General features: G+C 39.4%; 1 protein-coding gene across 3 annotated transcripts in view; it reads right to left on the reverse strand.

The window, feature by feature from the left end:
• CUL2 (cullin 2) overlaps window positions 1-24,327 on the reverse strand; it is an 82,250-nt gene extending 57,923 nt beyond the window's left edge. The window contains exons 1-3 of one of the 3 annotated variants that reach the window (XM_032623723.1): window positions 24,156-24,327; window positions 8,369-8,509; window positions 678-780 (exon numbers count right to left, since the gene is read on the reverse strand). In XM_032623723.1, the coding sequence (XP_032479614.1) occupies window positions 678-780; window positions 8,369-8,487 (222 nt within the window). In that variant the 5' untranslated portion in view covers window positions 8,488-8,509; window positions 24,156-24,327. Of the gene's footprint in view, window positions 1-677; window positions 781-8,368; window positions 8,510-23,885; window positions 24,112-24,155 lie in introns of those variants that run through there. The other 2 variants (XM_032623722.1, XM_032623720.1) reach the window with 2 other exon arrangements.
• Between the last annotated feature and the right edge of the window lie 323 nt (window positions 24,328-24,650).

The following is a 24,650-nucleotide window of genomic DNA, read 5'->3' on the forward strand; positions in this document are numbered from 1 at the left end:
AAATAAATAAAATAAAATACTGGGGGTGAAAAGAAGGTAGCCAAGTTTCTAGTTCAAAGAATAAATGATCTCATCCAGTTCCTGATAAGATCAGTAATCCAAAAGAAGTCAGAAATGCTGCGTGTAGCCAAATACTACAAAATTCATTCACTGCTTATACACAGATCAAGTCGGTGATGTCACCCTCATGCACATGGCACACTGACCAAAATAACTGGTCACAGAGGCTTTCTATCATACTTTTTAATTTACCATTCTCCTTTTTAATTCTAGGTTTTTAAAGACCTTATATAGGATATGAAGAGGCAGCTAAAATGTTGAATATAAAGACAGAGATTCACCAAGAGGTGGGAAGCAACAGTAAAGAAAACTTGGTTCTATAAACACCATCCAGAGGATATGTAAGCACTTGATTTCAAGTTGAACACATCTTGATTTGAAACCCTACTCTTTAACTTACTAGTTGTATGATCTGGAGCAACTAAACTGACTTCCCTTGGAGAACCTAACAACACAGAGCTTGACCCAAAGCTCCTATATACATATTAGAAAAATGCTAATTAGGAAACAAAAGAAATAACCTTAACCTGATACAAGTTCTGTGCTGGAAACAGTGAACTAGTCAAATAACTATGTAGCCATAAACACATTTACATCATGTATATATCAATCCTTACCTTGTGCAAATGCCGTACGTGATTTTCCAAAAAAATCTTAGTTTCTGTATAAAGTCTTTCTCCAAGGGGTTCAGGATAGGCCACACATAAAGCGTAGATATCTCTAGTTAAATTGTTAAGGTTTTCATATTCATTGAAAATACTACTTTAAAACAAAAGATTTAACTCGTCTGGCATTAAAAAACGAAAAATCCTTATTTCATTTTTGCAGTTTAGGATTATATAGATACATACACAGAATGAAAGACACTTACCCGACACGTTGGTGATAGAAGCGAGGTGGGAAATCAACCTCACATGCTCTGACTCTTTACCTTGTATCCTCACCCCAAAAAGAGCAAGCAGCCCTCTCCACGTGATGTCATTGTCTGGGAGGCCTCAGTCAGACTTTCCTATGTTCCCTCCAAATTCTTTCGTTGTTTACTTTTAATTGTAATTAGTAACCAATAAAATATCTCCATGTATCCATGTATATATATTTGTTCGATTACTATTATATTAAATATTTAAAATTTTATTTACATACTTAAAAAACAAACATGGTGAAGCAAAAATATCACCCAAATAGTGTAATATCACTGTGCCAGGTTTCTTTATAGAAAAAAAAGTTACAATAAGAAACTATTAAGTTATTTTAGGGATCGGGAGGGTGGGAGGGAAACACAAAAGGGAGGAGATATGGGGATATATGTATAGCTGATTCACTTTGTTATAAAGCAGAAACTAACACACCATTGTAAAGCAATTATACTCCAGTAAAGATGTTAAAAAAAAAAAAGAAACTATTAAGTTATTTTAAGTCAACTTAGATATCATAATGAACTTCTATAGACTGGAAGATTAAATAAAATAGTACAGATATAAGAGCTATTTTTCAGCAATAACATAAAAAATATTCACCTGTATTACAAAGAAAGTAGAGACTTGAATATACACTACCTAAGAAAGAAAAATTTTTTCATTTATCTGGACACAAATTCTATAGAGAACTGACATGGTTTGGTGGAGTGGAGAGGGAACAAGGCATCAATGGAGAAGGAGCTTCAAAGTAAGGTACTACATGAGCTCCCGGATCAGCCTGAGGTCCCTCCAGGTTTCAGCTAAAAATGCCTTTAGAAAAAAAAGTCCTAGTTCATGACATAATTTAAATCTTAACTGATCACAAGCCTATCCTAGTAAAACTAGATGTAAAAGGGCTGTCAGAATTAGGTGTTGTAGAAGCCGGGACAGCAGTTAACTTCAGCGACTGGGGAACAGAGGTTCCTGGTTGGTAGGAGCACTCTGTTTACTGGGTACACAGGTGCGCCCACTTTGTGAGAATTCACCTCTACATTCACCAGTCAGCACGTATATCATACTTAAATTTAAATTAAATTTTTTTTAATTCCCTGGCAGTCCAGTGGTTAAGACTCGGAGTTTTCACTGCCGTGGGCCTGGGCTCAATCCCTCAGGGAACTAAGATCCCACAAGCCACACATCACTGCCAAAAGAAAAAACAAAATTTTTTTAAATGACTAAATTTGGCCAGGCTCTAGATCAACAATCAGAAGTGATACATTTATTATCTTTAAGTTCTGAATACCTACTTCCAGAACTTCCATCCAACATGATGATGATATTTGCTCCTCTAATCTTCCCTTAAGCCATATACACACATTTCTAGAATACACAACTTACTTGATACTGAAAAATCAGCAATTCAGTACCATAATTTCAACATGATATGCTAATTATGTGCTCAAATGTTTTACATCAACAAAGTTAATGTCTCAATATAGCCACTGCACGTATATGTAAACAGAAATGACCAGCAAAATAGGGCTTCCCTTCTCTCTGCTGAGGGAAAGGGATCTGTGCAAGGTAGGAATCCAGGGAGACTTTCCCATTTCACTCCACATACAGGATTTATATATTGTTTGACTCTTCCTCAGTGAGAATGTACTCATGTATTGCTTTTAATGGAGTCCACCTTAATAAATTTTTTAAATGAATATTTTAACTCAGCATAGTTTGGAGTCTCACTGCATAATTTCACTTAAACTGCCTAAAAGATATACCTAAATATGTTCTTTTTCTTTAACCTGTTCAAATACCCAACCACTCTGGAAATGGTTAGGCCTTGGGAAGAGCACCCAAGAGGAGCACTTTTCAACCCTCTAGTATTCAATTATGATTTGCTTATAGACAAGATACTTTAAAAAACCAAAAATGGGAAATAACGTAGGTGGTCAGATTTAGATTTAAACACTGTCTCCTCCAAGTCATCTTTTCTGGGAGCCGGAATAGAAAGATACCTGTATGTACAAACTTTCCACTTACAAATTCTCAAATTCAGAAACAAAATGTGTTCAGGAGCAAGAGCTCTGAACTCTGTTACAACCAAAAGGCAGTGCTGGTAAGCAGCAAATTACTTATTTTAGTTCATTTTCTCTATTAAAAGATGCTTCCTATGCTTGGGCTTAATTTTTAGTTTTAACACTATTAACTCTACTGCACAGTGGGCCAAAAACAATGTTTTGCAATGGGAATAAAAGTAAAGATTACCTTAAAATTGAAAATGGTAAAATAATGGTCAAAAAAGAACTGACAATACAAAACTATAAAAAATGAAAAATTTTATTGACATTTCGTAAGCGAGAAAATTAAAATGTGACATGTAAAAAATGCAGTATCTATAAAATCATAAATTAGCAAGCAAGGATAAAAAAATGACTCATTAAATAAAAGAACTCTGACATAATTTAGAAGAAGGGAGTGAAACTGTTACTGATGCACCAACCAGGGATGACTACAGATACAACCTTTTCCAATCCACACAATCTAAGAAAGACTGATGGGCTGCTAAGTGTAGATGTCAAGGTTACTAAGAGGTCCTCCTTCTAACACTTGTGAAGATCATCAAGGATGGAGATTTCCCACCTCAACATTTTTCAATGCAGTCAAAATTGTTCTATGTTTGAAAAACACTCCTCATAGAATATGTATTTGAAATAAGGACAATAGTTTTAGAGCCAGGTTTTCCTATCTGGGAGAATTACATTCAGGGAAGCAATCTTAAATAACCCCTCACTGAGTCACTATGGACTTACACATAAAACCATTTATTCACTAGAATCTATCTTGTCCTTAAGTAGGAGACCGTCTATGTTACACTGCTAGGGTTCGGAAATTGTCCTAACAGCTACCAAAAGGCAGAAAATCATGAATACAAGTACACTTGTCCCTCAGTATCCACAGAGGATTGGTTCCAGTACCCACTGTGGATACCAAAATCTGAGGATGCTCAAGCCCCTTACAGTCAGTCCTCCATATCCATGGTTACAGGACCGACAGTATACTTATTGAAAAAAATCTGAGTATGGGCAGACCTGTGCAGTTCAAACCTGTGTTGTTCAAGGGTCGACCGTAAACCAAAAGAACCAAAGAACTCCAACCCAGGGAAGCAAATAGTAAATGTACATCTACACCTAGCCTCTATCATATCATCAGCATTTGATATACCTCTTAAAGAGTAAGTCCCAAACGACCCTAGACTGCACCTAAGCTGTCACAGAGCTTCTGTTATAGAGCATCATTATTACTTGTGTTAGGCAGAATTCTAAAAATGGCCTCTCAAGACTTCCTTCCCTAACCCCTGGGACTGTGAATATAAGAAAGCACACCCAGTTACTTTACATGGCAAGGGGACTTGGCAGCTGCAGTTATGATTACTAATCAGTTGGCTCTAAAATAGGAAGATTATCCTGGACTTCCCTGATGGGCCTAATCTAATCGCATGAGCCCTTCAAAGGCAGATCCCTACCAGCCCCTGCCCCCTGAGCCAGATGCAGAAGGGGAAAGGCTTGACTCGCCACTGCTGGCTGTGAAGATGGAAGGGGGTCACAAGTAACAACTGGAGAGTGACCGTAAGTCAATGAGAGCAGCTCACGGCCAAAAGTCAAGTAAAAAACCGGGACCTCAGTCCTATAGCTGCAAGGAATTGAATTCTGCCAAATAACAGGAATGAGCTTAAAAGTGGACCCTGAGCTCTAGATGAGAAGACAGCCAGCCAACCCCGACTTCAGCCTTGTGAGATCCTGAGCAGGGAACCTAGTCACACGATGGACTCTGACCTACAGAACTGGGAGATAATAAAAGAGTGAAACACTAAATTTAAGCCACGACATCTGTAGTAATTTGTTATGCATCAAAAGAAAACACTGATGTCTTCTATTCACATTACCTATCAACCAGAATGCCTTGCATACATAACTGGACCCAGTACATTTATGAAGGATGAGGGTTAAGAGCCCTCTTATCAACACAATAAGAGAACTAGCTAAATATTAATGCTACTTCTTTCATCCGTACAGTATGCTTCATGGCATTCAGCTGACAGTAGCTACTCACTCACCAAATATTTGCTAGGTGTCTATATGTACCAGATACTGGGAATACAGCAGTGAACAAAACAGACAGGTATCTGTGCCCTTACAGAGGTTATATTTAGTAAAAATGTTGTAGACAGGGGTTCACTAAGTTCCATACTTACACATGTTAAACACTTCGGCTGGCAGACCAGGCTTCTTTGATACCCACTTCAAGGGTGTAAGGAGACTTGAGCATTTTTATCCCAGCATCTAGCCTACAATATCAGGAAGTCAATCTTAACCCTCTTGGGCCACTATATTCTCAACTGTAAAATGGGCTAATAATATATATTTTACAAGATCATCTGTAACAAATTAATCACATGCATTATATGTTGAAAGACAAAATTATGACACAAAAGAATGTACACAGTATGATTCCATTTATACACAGTTCAAAACACAATTAACCAATATTGTTTAAGGCTGTATATATAAGCAATCATGCTGTTCTTTAAAAAACAAGAGAATAATATGATAGTAGTTACCTCCAAGGGAAAGGAGAAGGCTTGTGAACTGAGAGGGGCAGCTGGTAGGGGAAGGCTGGTGGATGCCAGCAGTGTTCTGGTTCTTAACCTGTGTGGTGATAATGCAGGTGTCTGCCTTATAATTATTTGCTCAACTCTACATGTATATCTTACTTATATATGCATTATATTTCATACACCTCAAAAAATGCTTTGTAAAAGATCAAGTATTAATATACGGTGGTGAACAATTTGTAGGGAGGGCTTTTTTCCAGTTTCAAAATATTAAAGATTTATAGCCTCTAAAATTTCTACGTAAAATATCTGAGTATCAGATGTCAACCTTATATTCTAGGGCAAAATAACAGGGAAAGGGAGGGAATCTGGCTTTAGAACAATTAGGAACATTATTTTACATAATAAATAAAATTATAATAAAATGCTACTTTTTTCACAATAAAATTTAAAATGATATTTCATTCCTTTATTTTTCATAATAAAATTTAAAATGATATTCCACTCCTCAGTTTACTGTTTCTATAGATACATTTTATTTCAGGGGAGGAGGAGAAAACTCGTGACCAGGTCAAGAGTAACTGAACCATCTTAGATGGATCAAACAATAAACATCTTAGAAATATCAGTAACTGAAGGAGCACTTTCAAAGGAAGTCAGCTATCTCAAAACCATTTATAAACCAGCAATTAACTGTATATTCTGTAGAAGAATAAGAACACATTTAATGACTCTATTTTCTTTACCTTATGCTCATTTTCTCTTTTCTTGTAATCTTCTATGACCAACTCTTTCTCTCCTCTCTCTGCTCATAATTTTAGTTAAAACAGCATTAAAAGTACCTGAGTATGTGCTTAGCCCAACCTCATTAACACACAAGTAACCTTTAACCCTTACTCAGTTTTTACGGATTCCCACCAAAAACAATTCATGATGTTCCACAAAAAAAATTTAAGAGACTAATTCAAAAATAAGCTCTTCAAAGACAGACTCCGTAACAATTATCATCTAGATACAATGGAAAGTACAGGAAATTAGATGTTAGATATCTTGTATGCAAGTTTGTATGCTCCATGAATGACTACCTGCATAACCCGGGGCAAGTCCCTTCACCTCTGAGTATCAGTTTCCTCATCTATTATATCTGCCCCACTGATCTTATAGGCTTGTTTCTATATTAAAAATATAAAAGATCTTTGCAAACTCTGAAGCCTTCTAGAAATGTTACCATCATTTTCTGTATCTGTAGTGCCTACAACATAGGTACCCTAACAAATGTTTCTTACTGACAACTGCAATTGTAATGAATTCAAAGAACTTCACTGTTCTTGCATCAACATTCAGTTTAATATTGACGATTAGGTTAGGCATTGAGAACAAGCTGAATCACTGTCTTATGAAATCCAAGCTTTTCTAGAGAACACACACCTCGCACAGTGAGGGCAGCCATCCTTCAGCCCCAGGACACTGCTGGAGAGGGCGGCACAGCACGTGAGAGGACTCGGAACCTCCACACGCACTCTGGTAATAATACCTTCACATCTCACCTTCCCTTTTGGGGGAAAGAATCTCTGGTCCCTACAGTGTCCACCCAGTCCACAAGGCCTCCTTCAGGGCCCTGGGGCACTGCCATGGCACTCAGACCCAGAGACCAGGCCTCGACCCTAGGCCCTTTCTTTGCCCTGGAATGTGGTGTGTGTGGTGGTCCCTGTGGTGGAAGATGGAGGCGGGTCAGGAGTCTGTCAGGGCACAGGCCGTTCCCAGGCCCTCCCAGCCGTGGCCCCTGGCAAACACTGGGCAGAGTTGATGAGGCTGCCACCCACCACTCTGCTCCAGCTACCTGTGGCTGAGGGTTCCTAGAGACCCCTTTAACCTCCCCAATACTAAGAAACTACAGTATTGTAATACTGTGGTTTTTTCCTTTGGTGCCAGAGTATATAGCATGGGTGCTGGAGGTTGCACTGTGTTTTTTACATATATAATGTATATATAAAATAATATTATTAATAATGTTATAATAATATACATATCATGTACAGTGTGTGTGTGTGTGTGTGTGTGTGTATATATATATATATGTATTTTTTAAAAAAAGATTGCTGTCATGTAGGACAGCAGGTTTCAGACTGTCCTAGGGAAACCACAAATTTATATTTTCATATAAAACTCCTAAATCACAAATGTAGAAAACCCAAATAAGAAACGTTTCCATCTCAGAGCCACTGAATTTGCTGTTTGCTCTCTGCTTGGAACACTCCCCCCCAGGTTTCTGTGTGACCTGCTCCCTCCCTCGGTTCCAGCCTCTGCTCAAGTATCGCCATCCTCGACATCTTCAACATCCTCAAGGAGGCCTTCCTTGACCACCATCTAGAGAGGCGCGCACACGCACTCCAACCACGCTCATGCCCTCGCTTTGCTTTACGTCCCCCCACGGGATGTAACCTGTTATTAGAAGCACTGGCATCAGGTTTTGTGTTTTACATCCATTTAATATCTATTTCCTTTAGTAGAATGAAGGGAAAGTAGTTTGCTTCGTTCACAAATGTACTCCTAAAGCCTAAAGTAGTGCCTGACATATACTAAGTGCTCAGTAAAGTATTTGTTGAGCAAAAGGTTATCAAAGATTGTTGACTGCCACATACAGGCAATGAACTTGGAAATGTGAACAATAATATATATGAAAATAGTCACACTGGCATGTTCTTCCACTTAGGAAAGCTTAAACCTGTTGTCACTTTTCAACAAGCTTATGAACCTAGCATGTTGATCAGTGCAGGCATCCATGCCACCGGAAGGATACGAGAAGCGGTCGTTCCATGTTGCTCTCTCCACGTACTCCAACATGACCACAGCTTTGATTGTCGTGAGGAGTTTGTTCCAGGTTTCATCAAAATCCACTACTCTTGGTTTCAAAGACATTGTGCAAGTTTAGTGTTGAAATCTGTTAATTAAAAACAACGGTAACATTAGCATGAATTCTACAAGGTCAGTTACTTGTTTCTAAAGCACCACATAACTAGACAGCATGCTGCACGGAAGGGGTGAGACCAGAACCTGGCACGTGGTGAGAACAATAAACACTGGCTGCCATCTTTTCATGACTGTCCAGACAAGGAACTCCACAGCATATGTGCATTCACTGCAAACTCTAGGAAATAAAAAGCTTTTAGCACAAATTATTTATAACCCAGGGTGGTCCAAAGATTGAGTTTAATTTGCTGAGAGAAAGAAGCTGGGACCTAATGAGCCAAAAAGTTAACTTCCATCATGAGAAATGCACAAGAGATACTCAATAAAAAGGTTTTGGCCCCAAATCCTTGTGGTTTGCACTCCTTAAACTGGAGACTGAGACCATATATGAGAAAACACAAGACAATTAAAGGGTTTATTTTCCTGGAGCATCAGTTTAACTAGATTCCAAATCCTTTTCAACATCACACCAGAAGAACAGAATTAAAAAGAGAAACCTCTTAAAGTTAATTGCACAGGGAGCACCTTTCCGGCACATGCCTTCACATCTTCCTCAAAGTTTTCCCTCGTTACTAGGACTGTGAAGCACCAAGCTAGTCTGTAGCCAGGGCCAAACAAGGAGGAAACATTCTTCCTCCTGTGTCCCGCTGTGGTAAAAAAGGAGGTAGGGAGACAGTGGGGAGAAGGGGGGAATGCACAGAGAGAAAGGAAAGAAGAGACAAGGGGAGGAGACCAGCTGCACGGTCCCAGCCCACAAACTGGAGGTGGCCCTGGGCCCTTCTTACGTTTCTGTCCTGTGAAGAAAAGAACTCAAGAGGAGTCCAAGGAAGGGAAGAAAAAGAATCAGAGAAGCCAAACAAAAACCCAAAAGAGGGTGTGCCACACTAAATCAACCCTCTTTCTTCAACATACCAGGGACTCCACCTACAAGCCTTAAACTTCCTCTAACTACCGAGAATGGATTAGCAGTAGTTCCTGTGTGTGTGTCTGTGTATCTGTGTGTGTGTGTGTGTGTGTGTGTGTGTGTGTACTGGGGGAAGGGGGAAACCTAAAGCTCCAGCTCTAAATCAGAAAATTAACCTTAACTCCGTCTCACCCTTATTCACACATCCTATCTAACTGTGTTACTCAATACTTCTTAAATCCATCCATTCCTGTACAACCCTATGAATGCTCTGAGATCAGGCCCTCAGCAGTTCCAGTTTGTATTAATCTTTATCAAAGAAATACTAACAACTGTTAATATTTACGCAGTACTTACTATAAGCCAAACACAAATCTAAGTTCTTTATATAAATTCACTTAATCCTCCCAACAAACTGATTAGGTAGGGTCCGATGTTCTCCCCATTTTCTAGATAAGAAAACTGATCACAGAGTGATTAAGAAACTTGCTTTAAGGTCATGGAGCTATTCAGACCCGTGCTGTAACCCCTGCCCTCAACTGCAATATACAACTATACTGCCTTACTAACATCCTTAGTGAGTACTTAGATACATGCCAGGTGTTGTACTAGGCTGACGATACTGTGGTCAATAAACAAAGTTCTTGACCTTCAAGAAGGTTAGACTCTTGGATCTGGCACTCAGAAACAAAAATAACCTATGTAAACCACAGAGCTGACCATGTCACTCTGATACTGAAAGCTGTTTGTGATTGTCCACTATAGACAGCATCCGGTTTAAGCTCATTGGCAACATGACCCACCAAGCTTCCATGGTTTGACCTTGGACTAAAGCACCTCTCCACCTTGCTCTTCTCATGGGACTCTCTTCCTTGACATCATAATCTGGTAACTTGTCTGCTTAGAGGTCACTGAACACAACAGGCTGATTCACACACCCTGCATTTTATCCTCATTGTTTTCTGTACCTAAAATTCTTCTCTTCTCCTTGCCTCCCCCTTTCCACCCATTCCCCTAACTCCTACTGATAGTTCAGCCTTGGCCCAGAATATCTGCTTTCAAGAAATTTTCTGGGCCCACTTAAGCTAGGTAAGGTGCCCTCTTATGCATTACTTGAGAACTCTATGTTTAACCTCTATTAGAGGATTAAACCATACTCAACTGTGATTATCTGAGTGTTTCTTCAAGGTAGGGACTATTCCGTAACTGTCTATCAAAAAGCTGTCACTGTCTGCTTCACAATCCTTTCCTCCCCTTATAAAAATAGAATCATACTACACACCCTGCTTATAAATTATTTTAATGGTTGCACAGATTACCTTTTAGTTTTATTGAAGTTTTAGCAGAATCAGACTGGCATTGACTTCTCTGCTGAGACCAACAGGTTCCTGATAGAATGGGTTTATGTGCAGTGATAATCCATTCTTAGATGGGTGGAAAATGTGGACACCAAGGTGAGAGAAGCCTTCATCTTATTTCAATTGTTTAAATGATTGTTTACTCATGGAGGATTTATGTAAGGATGTGAAAGAGAGAGGGCAAAGAAAGAAACAAGACCACGACCACCACACTGTTCTTCTCCACTTCCCAAACTGTCAGACAACTCACAAGAATACATGAGTCTTGTTTTCATTCCTGTGCCACATCATGTCTTTCACCTGGTGTCCTGTCAGGACCACTTCCATCCCCAGTCAGTGAGACTATGTCCTACTGAGCACCTGCAAAGTTCAAATCTCACATTACTACAGTTTCCTCTAGCTTTCTTCTGGGTCCATTCATGAAATGTTAGGGTTTTTAACACTTTGGCACACAGGTACTGTGCCTATGGCCCCTAAAAATAAATCATAGGCTCCAAATTTTAAAAAAAAATTGAAAAATAAAAATTCATGTTTACTTATGTTTCCAGATAACATTATGACAATATTTTATGACAATAACATTTAAGAAATTTTCATTACATTTGAAAATGATTCCTAGATTAGATTTTCTCACTTAGAGCACCATTTCTAAGTATGTATGGCTGTCAATAATAGTAAGTTAAATAATCACAAAAGTGATTTATAAAAACATAGTTACCATATGACCCAGCAATTCCACTCCTATGCAAGAGAAAACATGTCCACACAAAAACCTGGACGCAAATGTTCAGCAGCATTATTCATAAAGGCCAAAAAAGTGGAAATAACTCAAATGTCTATCGAGCAATAAATGGATAAACAAAATGCAGTACATCCATACAACAGATTATTATTCTGTAATACAAGAGAATGGAGTACTGATAGATGCTACAATACAGATGAACCTTGAAAACACACTATGTGAATAAAGTTGGTCACAAAAGACCACATTTTAGGATTCCACTTATGTACATGAAATATCCAGAATAGGCAAATCCATAGACACAGGAAGTATTTTAGTGGTTGCACAGGGCTAGAGGACTTGGAGGAAAATGGGAAGTGATTGCTAATTAGGTGATGAAAATGTTCTAGTATTGATTGTCATCATGCTTGTACAACCCTGTGAATGCGCTAAAAACCACTGAATTGTACAGTTCAAGAGTACACTGAAATGGTATGTGAAGCATAACTCAATAAAGCTGTTAGACATTTAAGGTGAAATAATCATATCAAAAACTTTGGAGCGGGCTTCCCTGGTGGCGCAGTGGTTGAGAGTCCGCCACGGGTTCATGCCCCGGTCCGGGAAGATCCCACATGCTGCAGAGCGGCTGGGCCCGTGAGCCATGGCCGCTGAGCCTGCACGTCCGGAGCCTGTGCTCCGCAACCAGAAAGGCACGCATACCGCAAAAAAACAAACAAACAAAAAAAAAACTTTGAAGCAATTTAACGTGGAGGGGAGGGGAGAAAAGGTATATTTACATGGTTGCAAATTCTGAAATCTCAGTCTCCCTCTCACTCCCATGCTCTAGTCACCAGCTCCCATCACCAGAGGCATATATTATATGTGTCTGGGGGTATTTTATACATATATATTGTTATTTCCCCTTTTTACATAAATGAATATAGAGAGGGTCTTTTTCTACTCGTTTTACATAAATGGTATTACACTGCTTACTTAACAATATATTCACTTAACAGTATATTTGGGAAAGTATTCCATTTTAATACACAAGGGTTTCTTTAATCTTAATAGCATTTCATTGTTTGGCTGTATCTGGATTCATTCTACTAAGTTTGATATGATATGTGATGAGCCCTCCAAAATTGAAGTGCCTAGTTTAATATCAGTAATTTTAAATTAAATAGTTTTTTTTTTATGAATTAGTAAGCTCTTTTTTTTTTTTTTTTTTGTGATACGCGGGCCTCTCACTGTTGTGGCCTCTCCCGTTGTGGAGCACAGGCTCCAGACGCGTAGGCCCAGCGGCCATGGCTCACGGGCCCAGCCTCTCCGTGGCATGTGGGATCTTCCCGGACCAGGGCACGAACCCGCGTCCCCTGCATCGGCAGGCGGACTCTCAACCACTGCGCCACCAGGGAAGCCCAGTAAGCTCTTTTTACGTTGACATTAACAAGGTTTTCTTCTAAAGATACTAATAACACAATTTAAGTTACAACTGCTATACTAGTTGATAAGAGAAGAAAATTATACTATTATCATTAACTACTGTTTACTAAATACCTTCTGAATTCCTCCTATGCTATACATATTATACATATAAGCATTACTAACCATCAACCTGCAAGTCAGCAAAATCCAGACTGCAGGAAACTACTGGATAATCAGATTTCTTCAATAAACTATGCACAGACATAAGAGGAAAAGAGAGAAAAGAAAATGAGAGTGGGAGAGAGATATATGTGGAATGGAAACTGAACTAAAATAGACTAAAAAGGCACATTCATCTACCACAGTGTGACTGATCTTATTTGGATCTAGATTTAAGCTCCTTTTAAAAATTATATTTATGATAACCCTGGAAATTTATAAACTGATGGGATATTTGATGACTTTAAAAAATAATTTTTATAACAATAATTATGAGAGCTTTAAAACTGAGAGTCCTTATCTGTCAGAGACACATGCCAAAATATTTATGGATGTAATAAATGCTGTCTGAGATCTGCTTCAAAATTAAACAGCTTGTTTATGAATTGATAATTGTTGAGAATGAGTGATAAGCACATGAGGGATTATTATAATATGCATTTTCTGTATATGTTTGCGATTTTCCAAAGTAAAAGGGTAAAAAATAAATCTTCACCATCATCATCATTAACAGTTCCATAAATATGGGGGGGAAGCACATAAAAGAAATCAGAAAGCTTAAAAAAAAAGTAGTATTAATCCAAAAGGTCTAACATTCAATTAATATGCATTCTGGAAAATTAGAATGAGGTAATTATCAAAGGAAATATATCCCAGAACTAATGAACATTAGTTTTCCAACTTAAAAGGGCATACTGAATACCCAGAATATTTGATTTTAAAAATAAATAACAAGGCACCTCTTTTTGACACATTAAAACACTGGGGGTAAAGAAAAGATTCCATAAGTTTTCAGAAAAGAAAAAACGACTACATAAATTAAAGTCTTTAGATTTACAAGAGCAACACTGGAAGCTGGAAGGTAATATAAAGCAATGCCTTCAAAATTCTCAGGGAAAATGACTAACCACCTAGAATTCTCTATCAAGAGTGGTATCAGGGCTTCCCTGGTGGCGCAGTGGTTGAGAGTCCGCCTGCCAATGCAGGGGACGTGGGTTCGTGCCCTGGTCCGGGAGGATCCCACATGCCGCGGAGCGGCTGGGCCCGTGAGCCATGGCCGCTGAGCCTGCGCGTCCGGAGCCTGTGCTCCGCCGCAACGGGAGAGGCCACAACAGTGAGAGGTCCGCGTACCGCAAAAAACAAACAAACAAACAAACAAAAACTTCAACAAGATACCACTATACACTTATTAGAATGGCTCAAAAATTCTGACAGTATCAAATGCAGATGAGGACATGGAGCAACTGAAACTCTCATTTGCTGCAGGTGGGAATTTAAAATGAAATAACCACTTAGGCAGTTTCTATTAAAATTAAGCATACACTTCCCATGTGACCCAACAATCCCATTCCTGGCTATCTATAGATGAGAAATGAAGACATACATTTACAGAAAAACCTAAACACAAAATTTTAGAGCACCTTTTTTCATGACTACCAAAACCCAGAAACCCAAATGTGCCATCAACTAGTGAATGGAAAACAAAATGTGGTGCTTTCACACAATGGTGTACTATTCAACATTAAAATGGAACAAATCACTGATATGTGGACAACAATGGATGATTCTCAAAAGCATTATGCCAAGTGAAAGCAGACAGACTCATTAGGCTACGTACTGTATGGTTGCTGAAAAAGGCAAAAATATAAGGACATACATCAGATCACTGGTTGTCAGAGACTCAGGATGGACTACAAAGGAGCAAATAGGAAACTTCTGGGGTGATAAAATATTCTGTATCTTGATTGTGGTGGTGGTGATGTGACCATATAAATTTGTCAAAATTCAAATAACTGTGTATCTTTTTAGGGTGAATTTTACTATGTGTAAGTTATACCTCAATAAACCTGACCCCTCAAACTCAACATGTCCATCCATTTCCAGTATTTCACATCTTAATAAATATTTTCATACATCTAGCTCCTCAAGGTAGAAATTTTATTAATCATTCTTGATTTCTCTTACTCTCTTCTTCAAATCAATGAATAAGTCCTGTCAACCCTATCTTCCAACCATTTCTTGAATCCAACCACTACTTCCCATTCCCACTGACATCACCCTAATCCAAACCACCACCTCTCACCCAACTACTGCCTCCTAAATGAGCCACCTGTATCCTCTTTTGCCCCCTTGTTACACTCCAAATACTGTGGCCAATGTAAGCTTTCCAAAAATGCAAGTCTGATAATATCATACCCTCTGCTTACAATTCTTCAAAGACTTTTAACTTACAATCCTTATTATCTATCAATTATCATTTAAGAAAAAATAAAACTTCTCTGTGCTTTCTTAATTTATCACTGACTTCCCATGAAAGTCAATAAATACTTTACTAATATTCTGACAACAAAGACTTTTAAATCAGTTACCAGTTCTAAGAGAATAGCTAGGTAATCCAAAGTAAAGACGAAAATAAAGAAGCAATCAGGAAAATCAAATTAATAAGCTATCCAGATTTCTGATAGCAATGTTCTAAAATCTCTTCTGCTTTTAAAGTTTTTCTCCTCATACACATACCTCACTCCTCAGAACACTGAAAGGTGACCTGTCACTAACCTTTCCTTTCTCCTGAAAATCTTAACTTTCCAGTGAGTTTTAGGTACTGAGGCTGAAACAGCTCCAAAATAACATGGTACTGCCCCAAAGTATGATGTGTTAACACAGCCTAACAAAATTCCCACTCCAAAAATGTTTAAAAAACAAAGTTACTAGTAATAGCAGAAATACAAAAGATATAACTTTGCAAAGATCAGATGGATTTTAATTTGGAGTGATACTGTGTAGTTCTTCACTTAGACATTTTTCATACAAAGAAGTGACTCGGATAATTACATTTCAGCAGGTAAAGCAGTAACAGAATCTCAAAACATTCCATTTTAAGTCTAGAACTGATGTTGGTGCATAATTAGATATTTTATTTGAAGTATAAACTATTTTAGTAAAATGTATAACCATGTTTAACATACTGATCAGTATGACTACAGCTTAACTACTGATTAACATTTCAGTTGCCTTCCAAAAGTATAATTATCAATAATGTAAATGGCTAAATGCTTAAAGTTGTGAGTCTCTTTTTAGTTAAAAAAACAAAACAAAACCAAAAAACTAGCAAATGATAATTTTTTATTTCAGTATTGATCAGTACCAGCAACAAAAATTTGGCATTCCAAAAATTACCAAAAACATATAATACTGGGGACTAAAAAAATTTCAGGTAAGTCAACATACCATAGTTAGTTTTCAAAATGACATTCAGGGGGCTTATTGAGCAGGTTATATTCTAAATACACAAAATAAGGGAAATACTTAAGACCCAATCAAAGAGCATTATTAACTTTGCAATATTTTCCATTTCAAGGGCTGTCTCTAGTGTACACTGAGCAAAAATGCTACCATGATTTCATATGAAAATAAGCTCCAAGAACGCATCTAAATACTTTCATCTTACTGTACTGAATGTGCGATCCATTAGCTATAGCCAAGAGGTACCTTTGTTAGTTGGAGGCTCAGGGTACAAAGCTTACTGTTGCAATGAGGTTTGACACACAAGCTCCACACCACAAATGTCATCTCCATCACATGACTTTCCTACTTAAGAATTTCTAGTAGTATGCTTAAAAAAAAAAAAAGGAGGAAACTGGTGTAGAAAACAGTAAAGAGAAATACAGCAGTCTGTCATCCCAGTTGGCAAAATGTATAGTGCAAGATGAAAACCTCAGTCTCAAAAAAAGGGAAGGGGGACAGTGGTAAGTAGGGAATGTACTTATAATACAACAAAAAAGTTACAGAAGACATTTGCTTCCAAAATAAAGCTAATTTGACCAGAATTAAAGACCTTTCTCTCCTCAATGAACTTGAGACTCTCCCACACATCTACACAGACAGTATTTCTTTCCAAGTTTTCACATCGCTCCTATCAGCATGAAGTTTAATGTCTTCTTCACTTGCTCTCTCACTTTTTTCCATTTTTAACAATCTAGGCAAGGAATCTAAGATACCAACCAGCCTTAAACAAAAAAAATTCTTTTTTTTTTTTTGCGGTACACGGGCCTCTCACTGTTGTGGCCTCTCCCGTTGCGGAGCACAGGATCCGGATGCGCAGGCTCAGCGGCCATGGCTCACGGGCCCAGCCGCTCCGCGGCATGTGGGATCTTCCCAGACTGGGGCACGAACCCGTGTCCCCTGCATCAGCAGGCGGACTCTCAACCACTGCGCCACCAGGGAGGCCAAAAAAAAAATTCTTATATACGTATCAGGGTTACGTATAGAGTTAGAGTTAGAGAACCTGAATTTGTCTGAGTCTCTCATGGGTAGGCAAGCCCACTTTGGCATGCAGGCTAGACAAGGCTATGACCAATAAGCCTTTTCACAAATAATCCGAACATTAAGAGTGCATTTTTTTTCTAGGCCTGACTTTCTATCCAAATATTAAAAAGGGTTACTCTAATTATCCTCTCTTTGTACAACCCAATGACTTGCAATATTTGTTATCCTATTCTGAGAGCTAAATTAAGTCACATATATCTAAAAACCTTGGATTCATTATTTTGGTGACTTTATACTACATACATTACTATGACTATTAGAAAAGTATGCTCTATTTCTGTCAGAAAATAGTAGTCATAAATAAAAGGGGACAGCTAGTGTAAATGCTATAGTGCTTGATTGGAATCAGAGTTATCAGTGTGAACTCATGGTTTTTAACACACAAAGATAAAAAGATATAGAAATAAACATAGATATATTGTGTATGCACCGATTAGTATACATATATAGTTCTTGCTCTGCTCACTGAGCGGGCCTAGAAGCAATGACACCCCAGTGGCAATGAACACACATAGCATCCAGATCTTGGTTTCTAGATACCATTCTCCAATAGAAGGAACCAGAGCGTGGAGAAGTGATTGGTTCCAGGGCTGCAGCAGGGAAAATATAAGCCTGGACATCTTATGATGCCAGAAAATAGAAGTGCTTTCCTAAAGAGGATGGGGGATGTCCAAAAGACAAAGAGCTAACCTGAAAGCCACAGTGGAACAATTTGAGCGATAAAATAAATAATGATAGAATTAGATTATAAACCATAGAGTAAAACAAATATCTATGACCCAACACTGATACAAACGAATTACGGAATAAACAAATATGGAGAAGGGACAGTTCTCCCTTATAGAAGAATTCCAATTAATAAGTGTAGAAGGAAATGAGAAAAATATAAAATTGCTATCAGGTGAACACTACTATAATAATTATTACAAGCAAGAACGGTACCAAAGGATGCTGCAATGAATGGGCAAAAATTTGAGAACAGGATTTCTGCACAGTTTCAATCTCCCCCAAGATATCCAGTAATTACAAAGAGAAAAACAGTAACTTTACAAGCAGAGAAATTTATCATTAAGACCTTAATGACAGTCAACATCACCTCTAATAGGATATACTGACACCCTGTATCCTGTGATGTGACGCACTGAGTAGGACTCAGCATCACTTCTCTAGTATTCCTGCCAAAAATGTACAACTTCAATCTAACTATGAGAAAACATCAGACAAACCAAAGTTGAGAGACATTCTACAAAATAACTGACCACACTCATCACAAGCATGAAGGTGATGGAAGATGAGAAAAGACTATCACAGATCAGAAGAGACTAGGGAGACACATGCTAAATGCTGCGTCTGATCCTGGATTGAATCTTGAGAGAGGTAAAGGACATTACAGGAAAAACTGGTGAGATTCAAATAAGGTCTGTAGTTTAACAGTATTGTAACAATGTTAGTTATCCTCATTTTGATCATTGTGCTCTGGTTATGTAAGCTGTTAACATTACAAAAAGCTGGGGGAAAAGTATACTTGGGCTCTTTGTACTATTTGTGCAACTTCTCTGTAAGTCTAAAATTACTCCAACATTTAAAAAACTTGGGGGGACTTCCCTGGTGGTCCAGGGGTTAAGACTCCACACTTTCACTGCAGGGGGCACAGATTCGAAAATTCCACATGCTGCACAGTGCAGCCAAAACTAAATAAATAAAATTTTAAGTATCTTGTACTTTTTTTCAACTGAAGTAAAACAAAGTGGAAATATTCAAGGAATATCTATACAGGGTAAATCCAACATTTCACTATTTGAAAAGCAACCTACATTGGAACAGGACTTAAGTCACTGAGTTAATAGATATTTATTAAGTATTTACGATATTCAGACCTCTCTCTACCAAGTACTAGAGATGCTGCCTTCAAGAAGCATACAGATGATAAGAGAAACAAAAATGATAAACTATTAGCCTGAATGATGAAAAATTCCGACACACAATCAGGCTATAATCCAATGATTAAATAACAACAGTAACATCATTTACAATGTTAAAGAATATAAATGAAAATCCCTTGGATAACTAAAATCTTCAAATAGGACATTAACATCTATACAGTTACAGAGTTCAAGTAGGCTTAACACGTTCACCACACGTTTCATAGTAATTAGTGTCTAATGCTTCAGAAAGAAATATTAAATATTTTCTACCAAAGATTATATTTCTCCAACCTAGAAACTAGCTGCTTACTTATCTCAGACAAAAAAGAAAACAAAGGAGGTAACAATAACAAAAATAACCACAAGAATCAAACTGAACAAAACAGTTCATAAACAAAACAGTTCATAAATCAAGAACAATCTCAGAAAAAAAAGAGGTAGATCAATTTACATAGGAAGTTATCTGGCTAAAGACAGCTAACTGAAAATCAAAATGCCAACCAATATAAAAAGTATTATAAATTCAGTAGAGAACACAGTAAGTCTGGATTTTTTAATTCTTCAAAATAACAAAGCTTAAAGCAACTTACAGAATATTCCATCTCCCCTCCTCCAGGCCAAACAACAGGGTTTAACTGCACCCAAAAGTTGTTGCAGATGCTAATATCATGATCTTAACACTACTCACTGCCTCCTCAAAATTTTTAAGAATCAAAGGAACTTCACTGCTCTAGTATCTCCAACAGGCCTTTCCAAATACACAGTAGTAACATAGTTTGAATCTATATACAGATCTTCTTCAACTTAAGATCAGGTGACATCCCACTAAACCCATCAGAAGTTAAAAATATTGTTAGGTTGAAATGCATTTAATATACCTAAACTATGAACATCATGGCTTAGCCTAGCCTACCTTAAACGTGCTCAGGACACTTACATGAGTCCACGGTTGGGCAAAATCATCTAACACAAAGCCTACTTTATAATAAAGTATTGAATATCTCATGTAATTTTTTGGCTACTGTACCGAAAGTGAAAAACAGAATGGTTTTATGGGCACAGAATGATTCTACGTATATTGGTTGTTCACCCTCATAATTGCTAGGCTGAATGGGATCTGAGGCTCACTGCCCAGCATCACGAGATTATCATACTCCATATTGCTAGCCCAAGAAAAGATCAAAATTCAAAGTATGGTTTCTACTGAAGGCATATCACTTTTGTACCATCATAAAGTTGAAAAATTGTAAGTCAAACCATCGTAAATCGGGGAAGGTCTGTATTCTTTAAGATAATAACACAAAGATTATGCTAACATCTGCAATGCAATAGAAACATCACTGTTAAGATTCAAACCCAGGCAAAGAGCCAGGTCACTCTGAACAAATAGTTTGATTATTAACTGGTTACTGAGAGAGAATTCAGTCATACATCTCAAGTATCAATAACTTGTTATGTCTCATGATAACATTCCAAATTTCTGCTTGTTTTTCTAAGATTTAACATCAGCCAAACTTCTTCGAAATATTAACATTCAAGGGCTTGATCTTGTCATTAATTTATCTGAATTTAACTGACAGTACATACATGAAAACGCTGCTTTCAATCATAATCAAACATTATTTTAGCATGTAAAGAAAACAGGCAGATAAGGTGAAACACACCCACACACACACACCCACACACACACACAAACAGTGCAAACTTCTGTAAAAAGCCTCACAAAAATAACAGCTCTTTAAACAACTCCACATTTGCAGTTCCCAAACTCAAAGAGGGCAGGGACCAAATCAGAAAATGTTGCAGTGCCCCAGGACTGTCTCCTCTTCTTTCTACATTCTTTCTTTAGGTGGTCTCATACTGCTTCATAACTTTTAAATACTATTTAATACTCTTAAAAATACAAGATGTCAAAGCAAGGAAAGTATGCTTCCACTTTTGCCAAGTGGGGAGAAGAATCTACACACATTTGCCTACATGTGCACAAAATGTATCTTTGGAAAGATGAGTAAGAAACCACTAACATATTTGGCCTTGACAAAAACTGCAGGGACAAGAAATAGAGGAGATTTTCATTCTATACCCCATCAAACGTTTCAAATTCTGAATCAGGTGAATGTAGTTTTTATCCAAACATAATTATAATAAACCAACAGATAAAGGCGGATGACTCCCCATCTCTTTCTCTTACTAGAATTTAAATCTGACGAAGGCAAAGATTTTTGTCTATTTTTTCACTACTATACACCCCCACCGCCTAGTCCACAGCTAGTACTTGAAAACTATTTGCTGAATGGACGAAGGACTCCCTAACCTCTCCACTGAAGTCCAGACGTGTATATCCAACTGCCTGCTTCTCAACTCCACGTGAACATCTAACAGGTCCTATGTAACACGTCCCCTCCAACGCTATCCCCATACAACAACCTGCTTCCCTCACTTCTTCCCCATCCCAACACGTGGCATCACCATGCCCCAGGTGAAGCCCCAAACCCAGGAGTCACCCCTGTCCCAACCAACTGCATTCCCATCCAACCATGCCAAATCACTACTTTTAACTATAAAATATATTTCAAAATCTTTTTTACTTGACTCCAGTCACTACTCAAATCTGCCACAGCCTTCTCACTGGTATCCCTGCTATTCTCCTCTTATCCAAACTCCTTCACAGTCAGATTGTAAACCAGACCATATCACTCCCAGCTTCACAAAAAGGAAATAGCTTTTAACGTACTTTAAGAATAAAAGCCAAGCAAACTCCTTTGGATAACAGACCTCACATGACCTGACCCCTGGCTACCACCTAACCTCTTCTCTCTCGCGAGAGTCCCAGCTCACCTTCACTGAGTTTCTTTCAATTTGCCGAACCCAAGCTTGAAACCACCTCTAGGGATTTCCATTTACTGTTCCCTCAGACAGGAACACTCTTCCCTCAGACTTCCAAAGGCTAAATCCTTCCCACTTTTCAGGTATCAGGTCAAAAGTCACCTCAGTCAGGTCTTTCCTGACCACAGCATCTGAAGCGGTCTGTCCCAGTCACTACCACAACTCCCTATTTTACTTCCTTTATAGCACTTATGATTCTCTGAAATTGCTTTTATTTCTTAATTACTTTCTGACTTTCCCTTACCTCCCAGAATTGAAGCTCCAGGAAAGCAGAAATTTCATGTGTCTTGTTTATGGTTGTATCCCTAATGCTTCCAGTAATGCTTGGCATACGAATCAGGTGCTTAATAAATATTGAACTGTTAGACAAGGCAAAACTGACTTTAAAGAAGGTCCACAGCATTTAATTTAGTGACAAAATGGTGAAGATAAAAAACATGAATAAACTACCTTTCCATATAAAACACTGAAAAAAATCACCAAAGGGTGGAGAGTGAAGTAAGAGTATTTCAGATGCAAGTGAACATTCAAAGACATAGAAAAGGTATTTTTCACATACTTTGTGCATGCACACTACAGAGATGTTCCCCCAACTTATAAACAGCATCTCGTGGGGGGGGAGGGAAGATTAACTCAAAACACTGTGTACATCTGCTATTTCATCTCTGACTCTTTTGGAAGGGTCTTCCAAACACTATATTTGGGCAAAAGAGGCAAAATATAAACAATTTGTTCAACTGTCTGTCTTGGAAAGAACTGTGAGATTATAAAAAGGAGGGAGCAGTCTTTTGAGTGTTTTTAAATGCCTATTACGTAGTCGGTAGTAAATGAGAACTCAGTGATTATTTCCCATACCTTACTATGAGTGTAGATTTGGGACAGGTCTAGTTCAAAGATGCTTACACTGTAAAGTCAAACAGTCTGTAGCAAATGTTAATCGTTTTTATCTTATTATCAAAATTTTAACTTCCAAGGTACTGTCCTTCAACTGGTAATAGTAATCCCTGGGGAAAGGAGAGGATTTAACGATAACAACAGCCTGCAACTCGCAAATGTTTTATGTACATGCACGTATTTGCGGGGTGATGGGGAATGGTGCAGACTCCCTGGTGTGTAACTAAGTGCTCTTAAGAGAGTCTAAGGATCTAATTTCACCAAACCCTAAGTGGTGAGACAGGTCTAGCATGCACATAGGACACTACTCCCCAGAGCTATCAATCTTCGCTGTCTGCGGAAACAAAAGTGAAAACACTCGTAGTAAGGATATAAGAGACTGATGCCACCGCCCCCCCCCCCGCCCCCAGCAAACACACAGAGCTCTGTGCCCGCGTGAGGACGTAAATAAGCAGAGAACACGCACTCGCACCTTCCCTCCCTAGGAGGAAAATGAGGCCGAGGGAGGGGCGGCCAAGACCGGCTTGGGAGGCCCGGGATGCAGTCCGGGGTCGGCCGGACTCCGGGGCTGGCGCTCCTGGAGCCGGGGTCACCCACAGGGCACCCGGTCCCCAGCCGCCCCTGCATCCCTCCCCTCCCCCTCCGTGCCCCCAACTACTCTCCCCGCCCCAGCCCCGCCACCCACTAACCGGGAAGGGAAGTTTCCCGATGCCCGCAACCGGATCCGGGCCTTCAGCGGGTTACCTGCTGCAGAGGCGGGACACGGGGCAGGGGCCAGGGGCGGGAGACAGCCCGAGGGCGCGCAGGACGAAGCCCGGCGAGGAGGGTGGGCGGCGGCGGCTGTCAGCTCCGTCCCTGCTCACCGCGCTGCCATTACTGCGCGCAGGCGCCTCCCCGCCGGCCGCCGCCACCGCCGAGAAGGGGGGGGGCCCGGGCCGGGGCCGTGGCCGGGCACTCACCTGCCGCCGCGGGAACACGGCAGAGCTCCCGGATGGGACGGCGCTGTGGGAAGTGGAGAGGGGAGAAGGGCGGGCGGGCTATGCGAGCTGTGAAACAACTGTCCTCCGATGCCCGGCTTTCCCGAACCGCCCTCGGGGCTCCTCTTCCGCGGCCTCCGACCCCCCCTGCGCCGGCGATGGTAGAGTCCGCGTACGGCGAGTGCCGAGGGCCGCTCTTGTGCGATCGCGGAAGGCCACGGGACCCGTGCTCCGAGCGGCTGCGAGTGGCTCCCAGTGCCCTCGAGCCCTCGCTGTTCGCCGAGCGGGGGACCGGGGACCCCCAAGTTAGGGACTGCTGATAACAGTGTGTCAGAAAAGTGGTCTCAACACAAGGATTTATCCCTTGAGTTCTTTCAGAACTATGTGAACATTCTGATACACCACCATCTCCTTGCCACCTACTTCTATGGGCTTTTCAAAAGATCAATATGTATTAGCAAAATTAGATTCCTCGGA

Source organism: Phocoena sinus, chromosome 2, assembly GCF_008692025.1.
Source record: "Phocoena sinus isolate mPhoSin1 chromosome 2, mPhoSin1.pri, whole genome shotgun sequence".
In the NCBI taxonomy this organism is placed as follows: Eukaryota; Metazoa; Chordata; class Mammalia; order Artiodactyla; family Phocoenidae; genus Phocoena; species Phocoena sinus.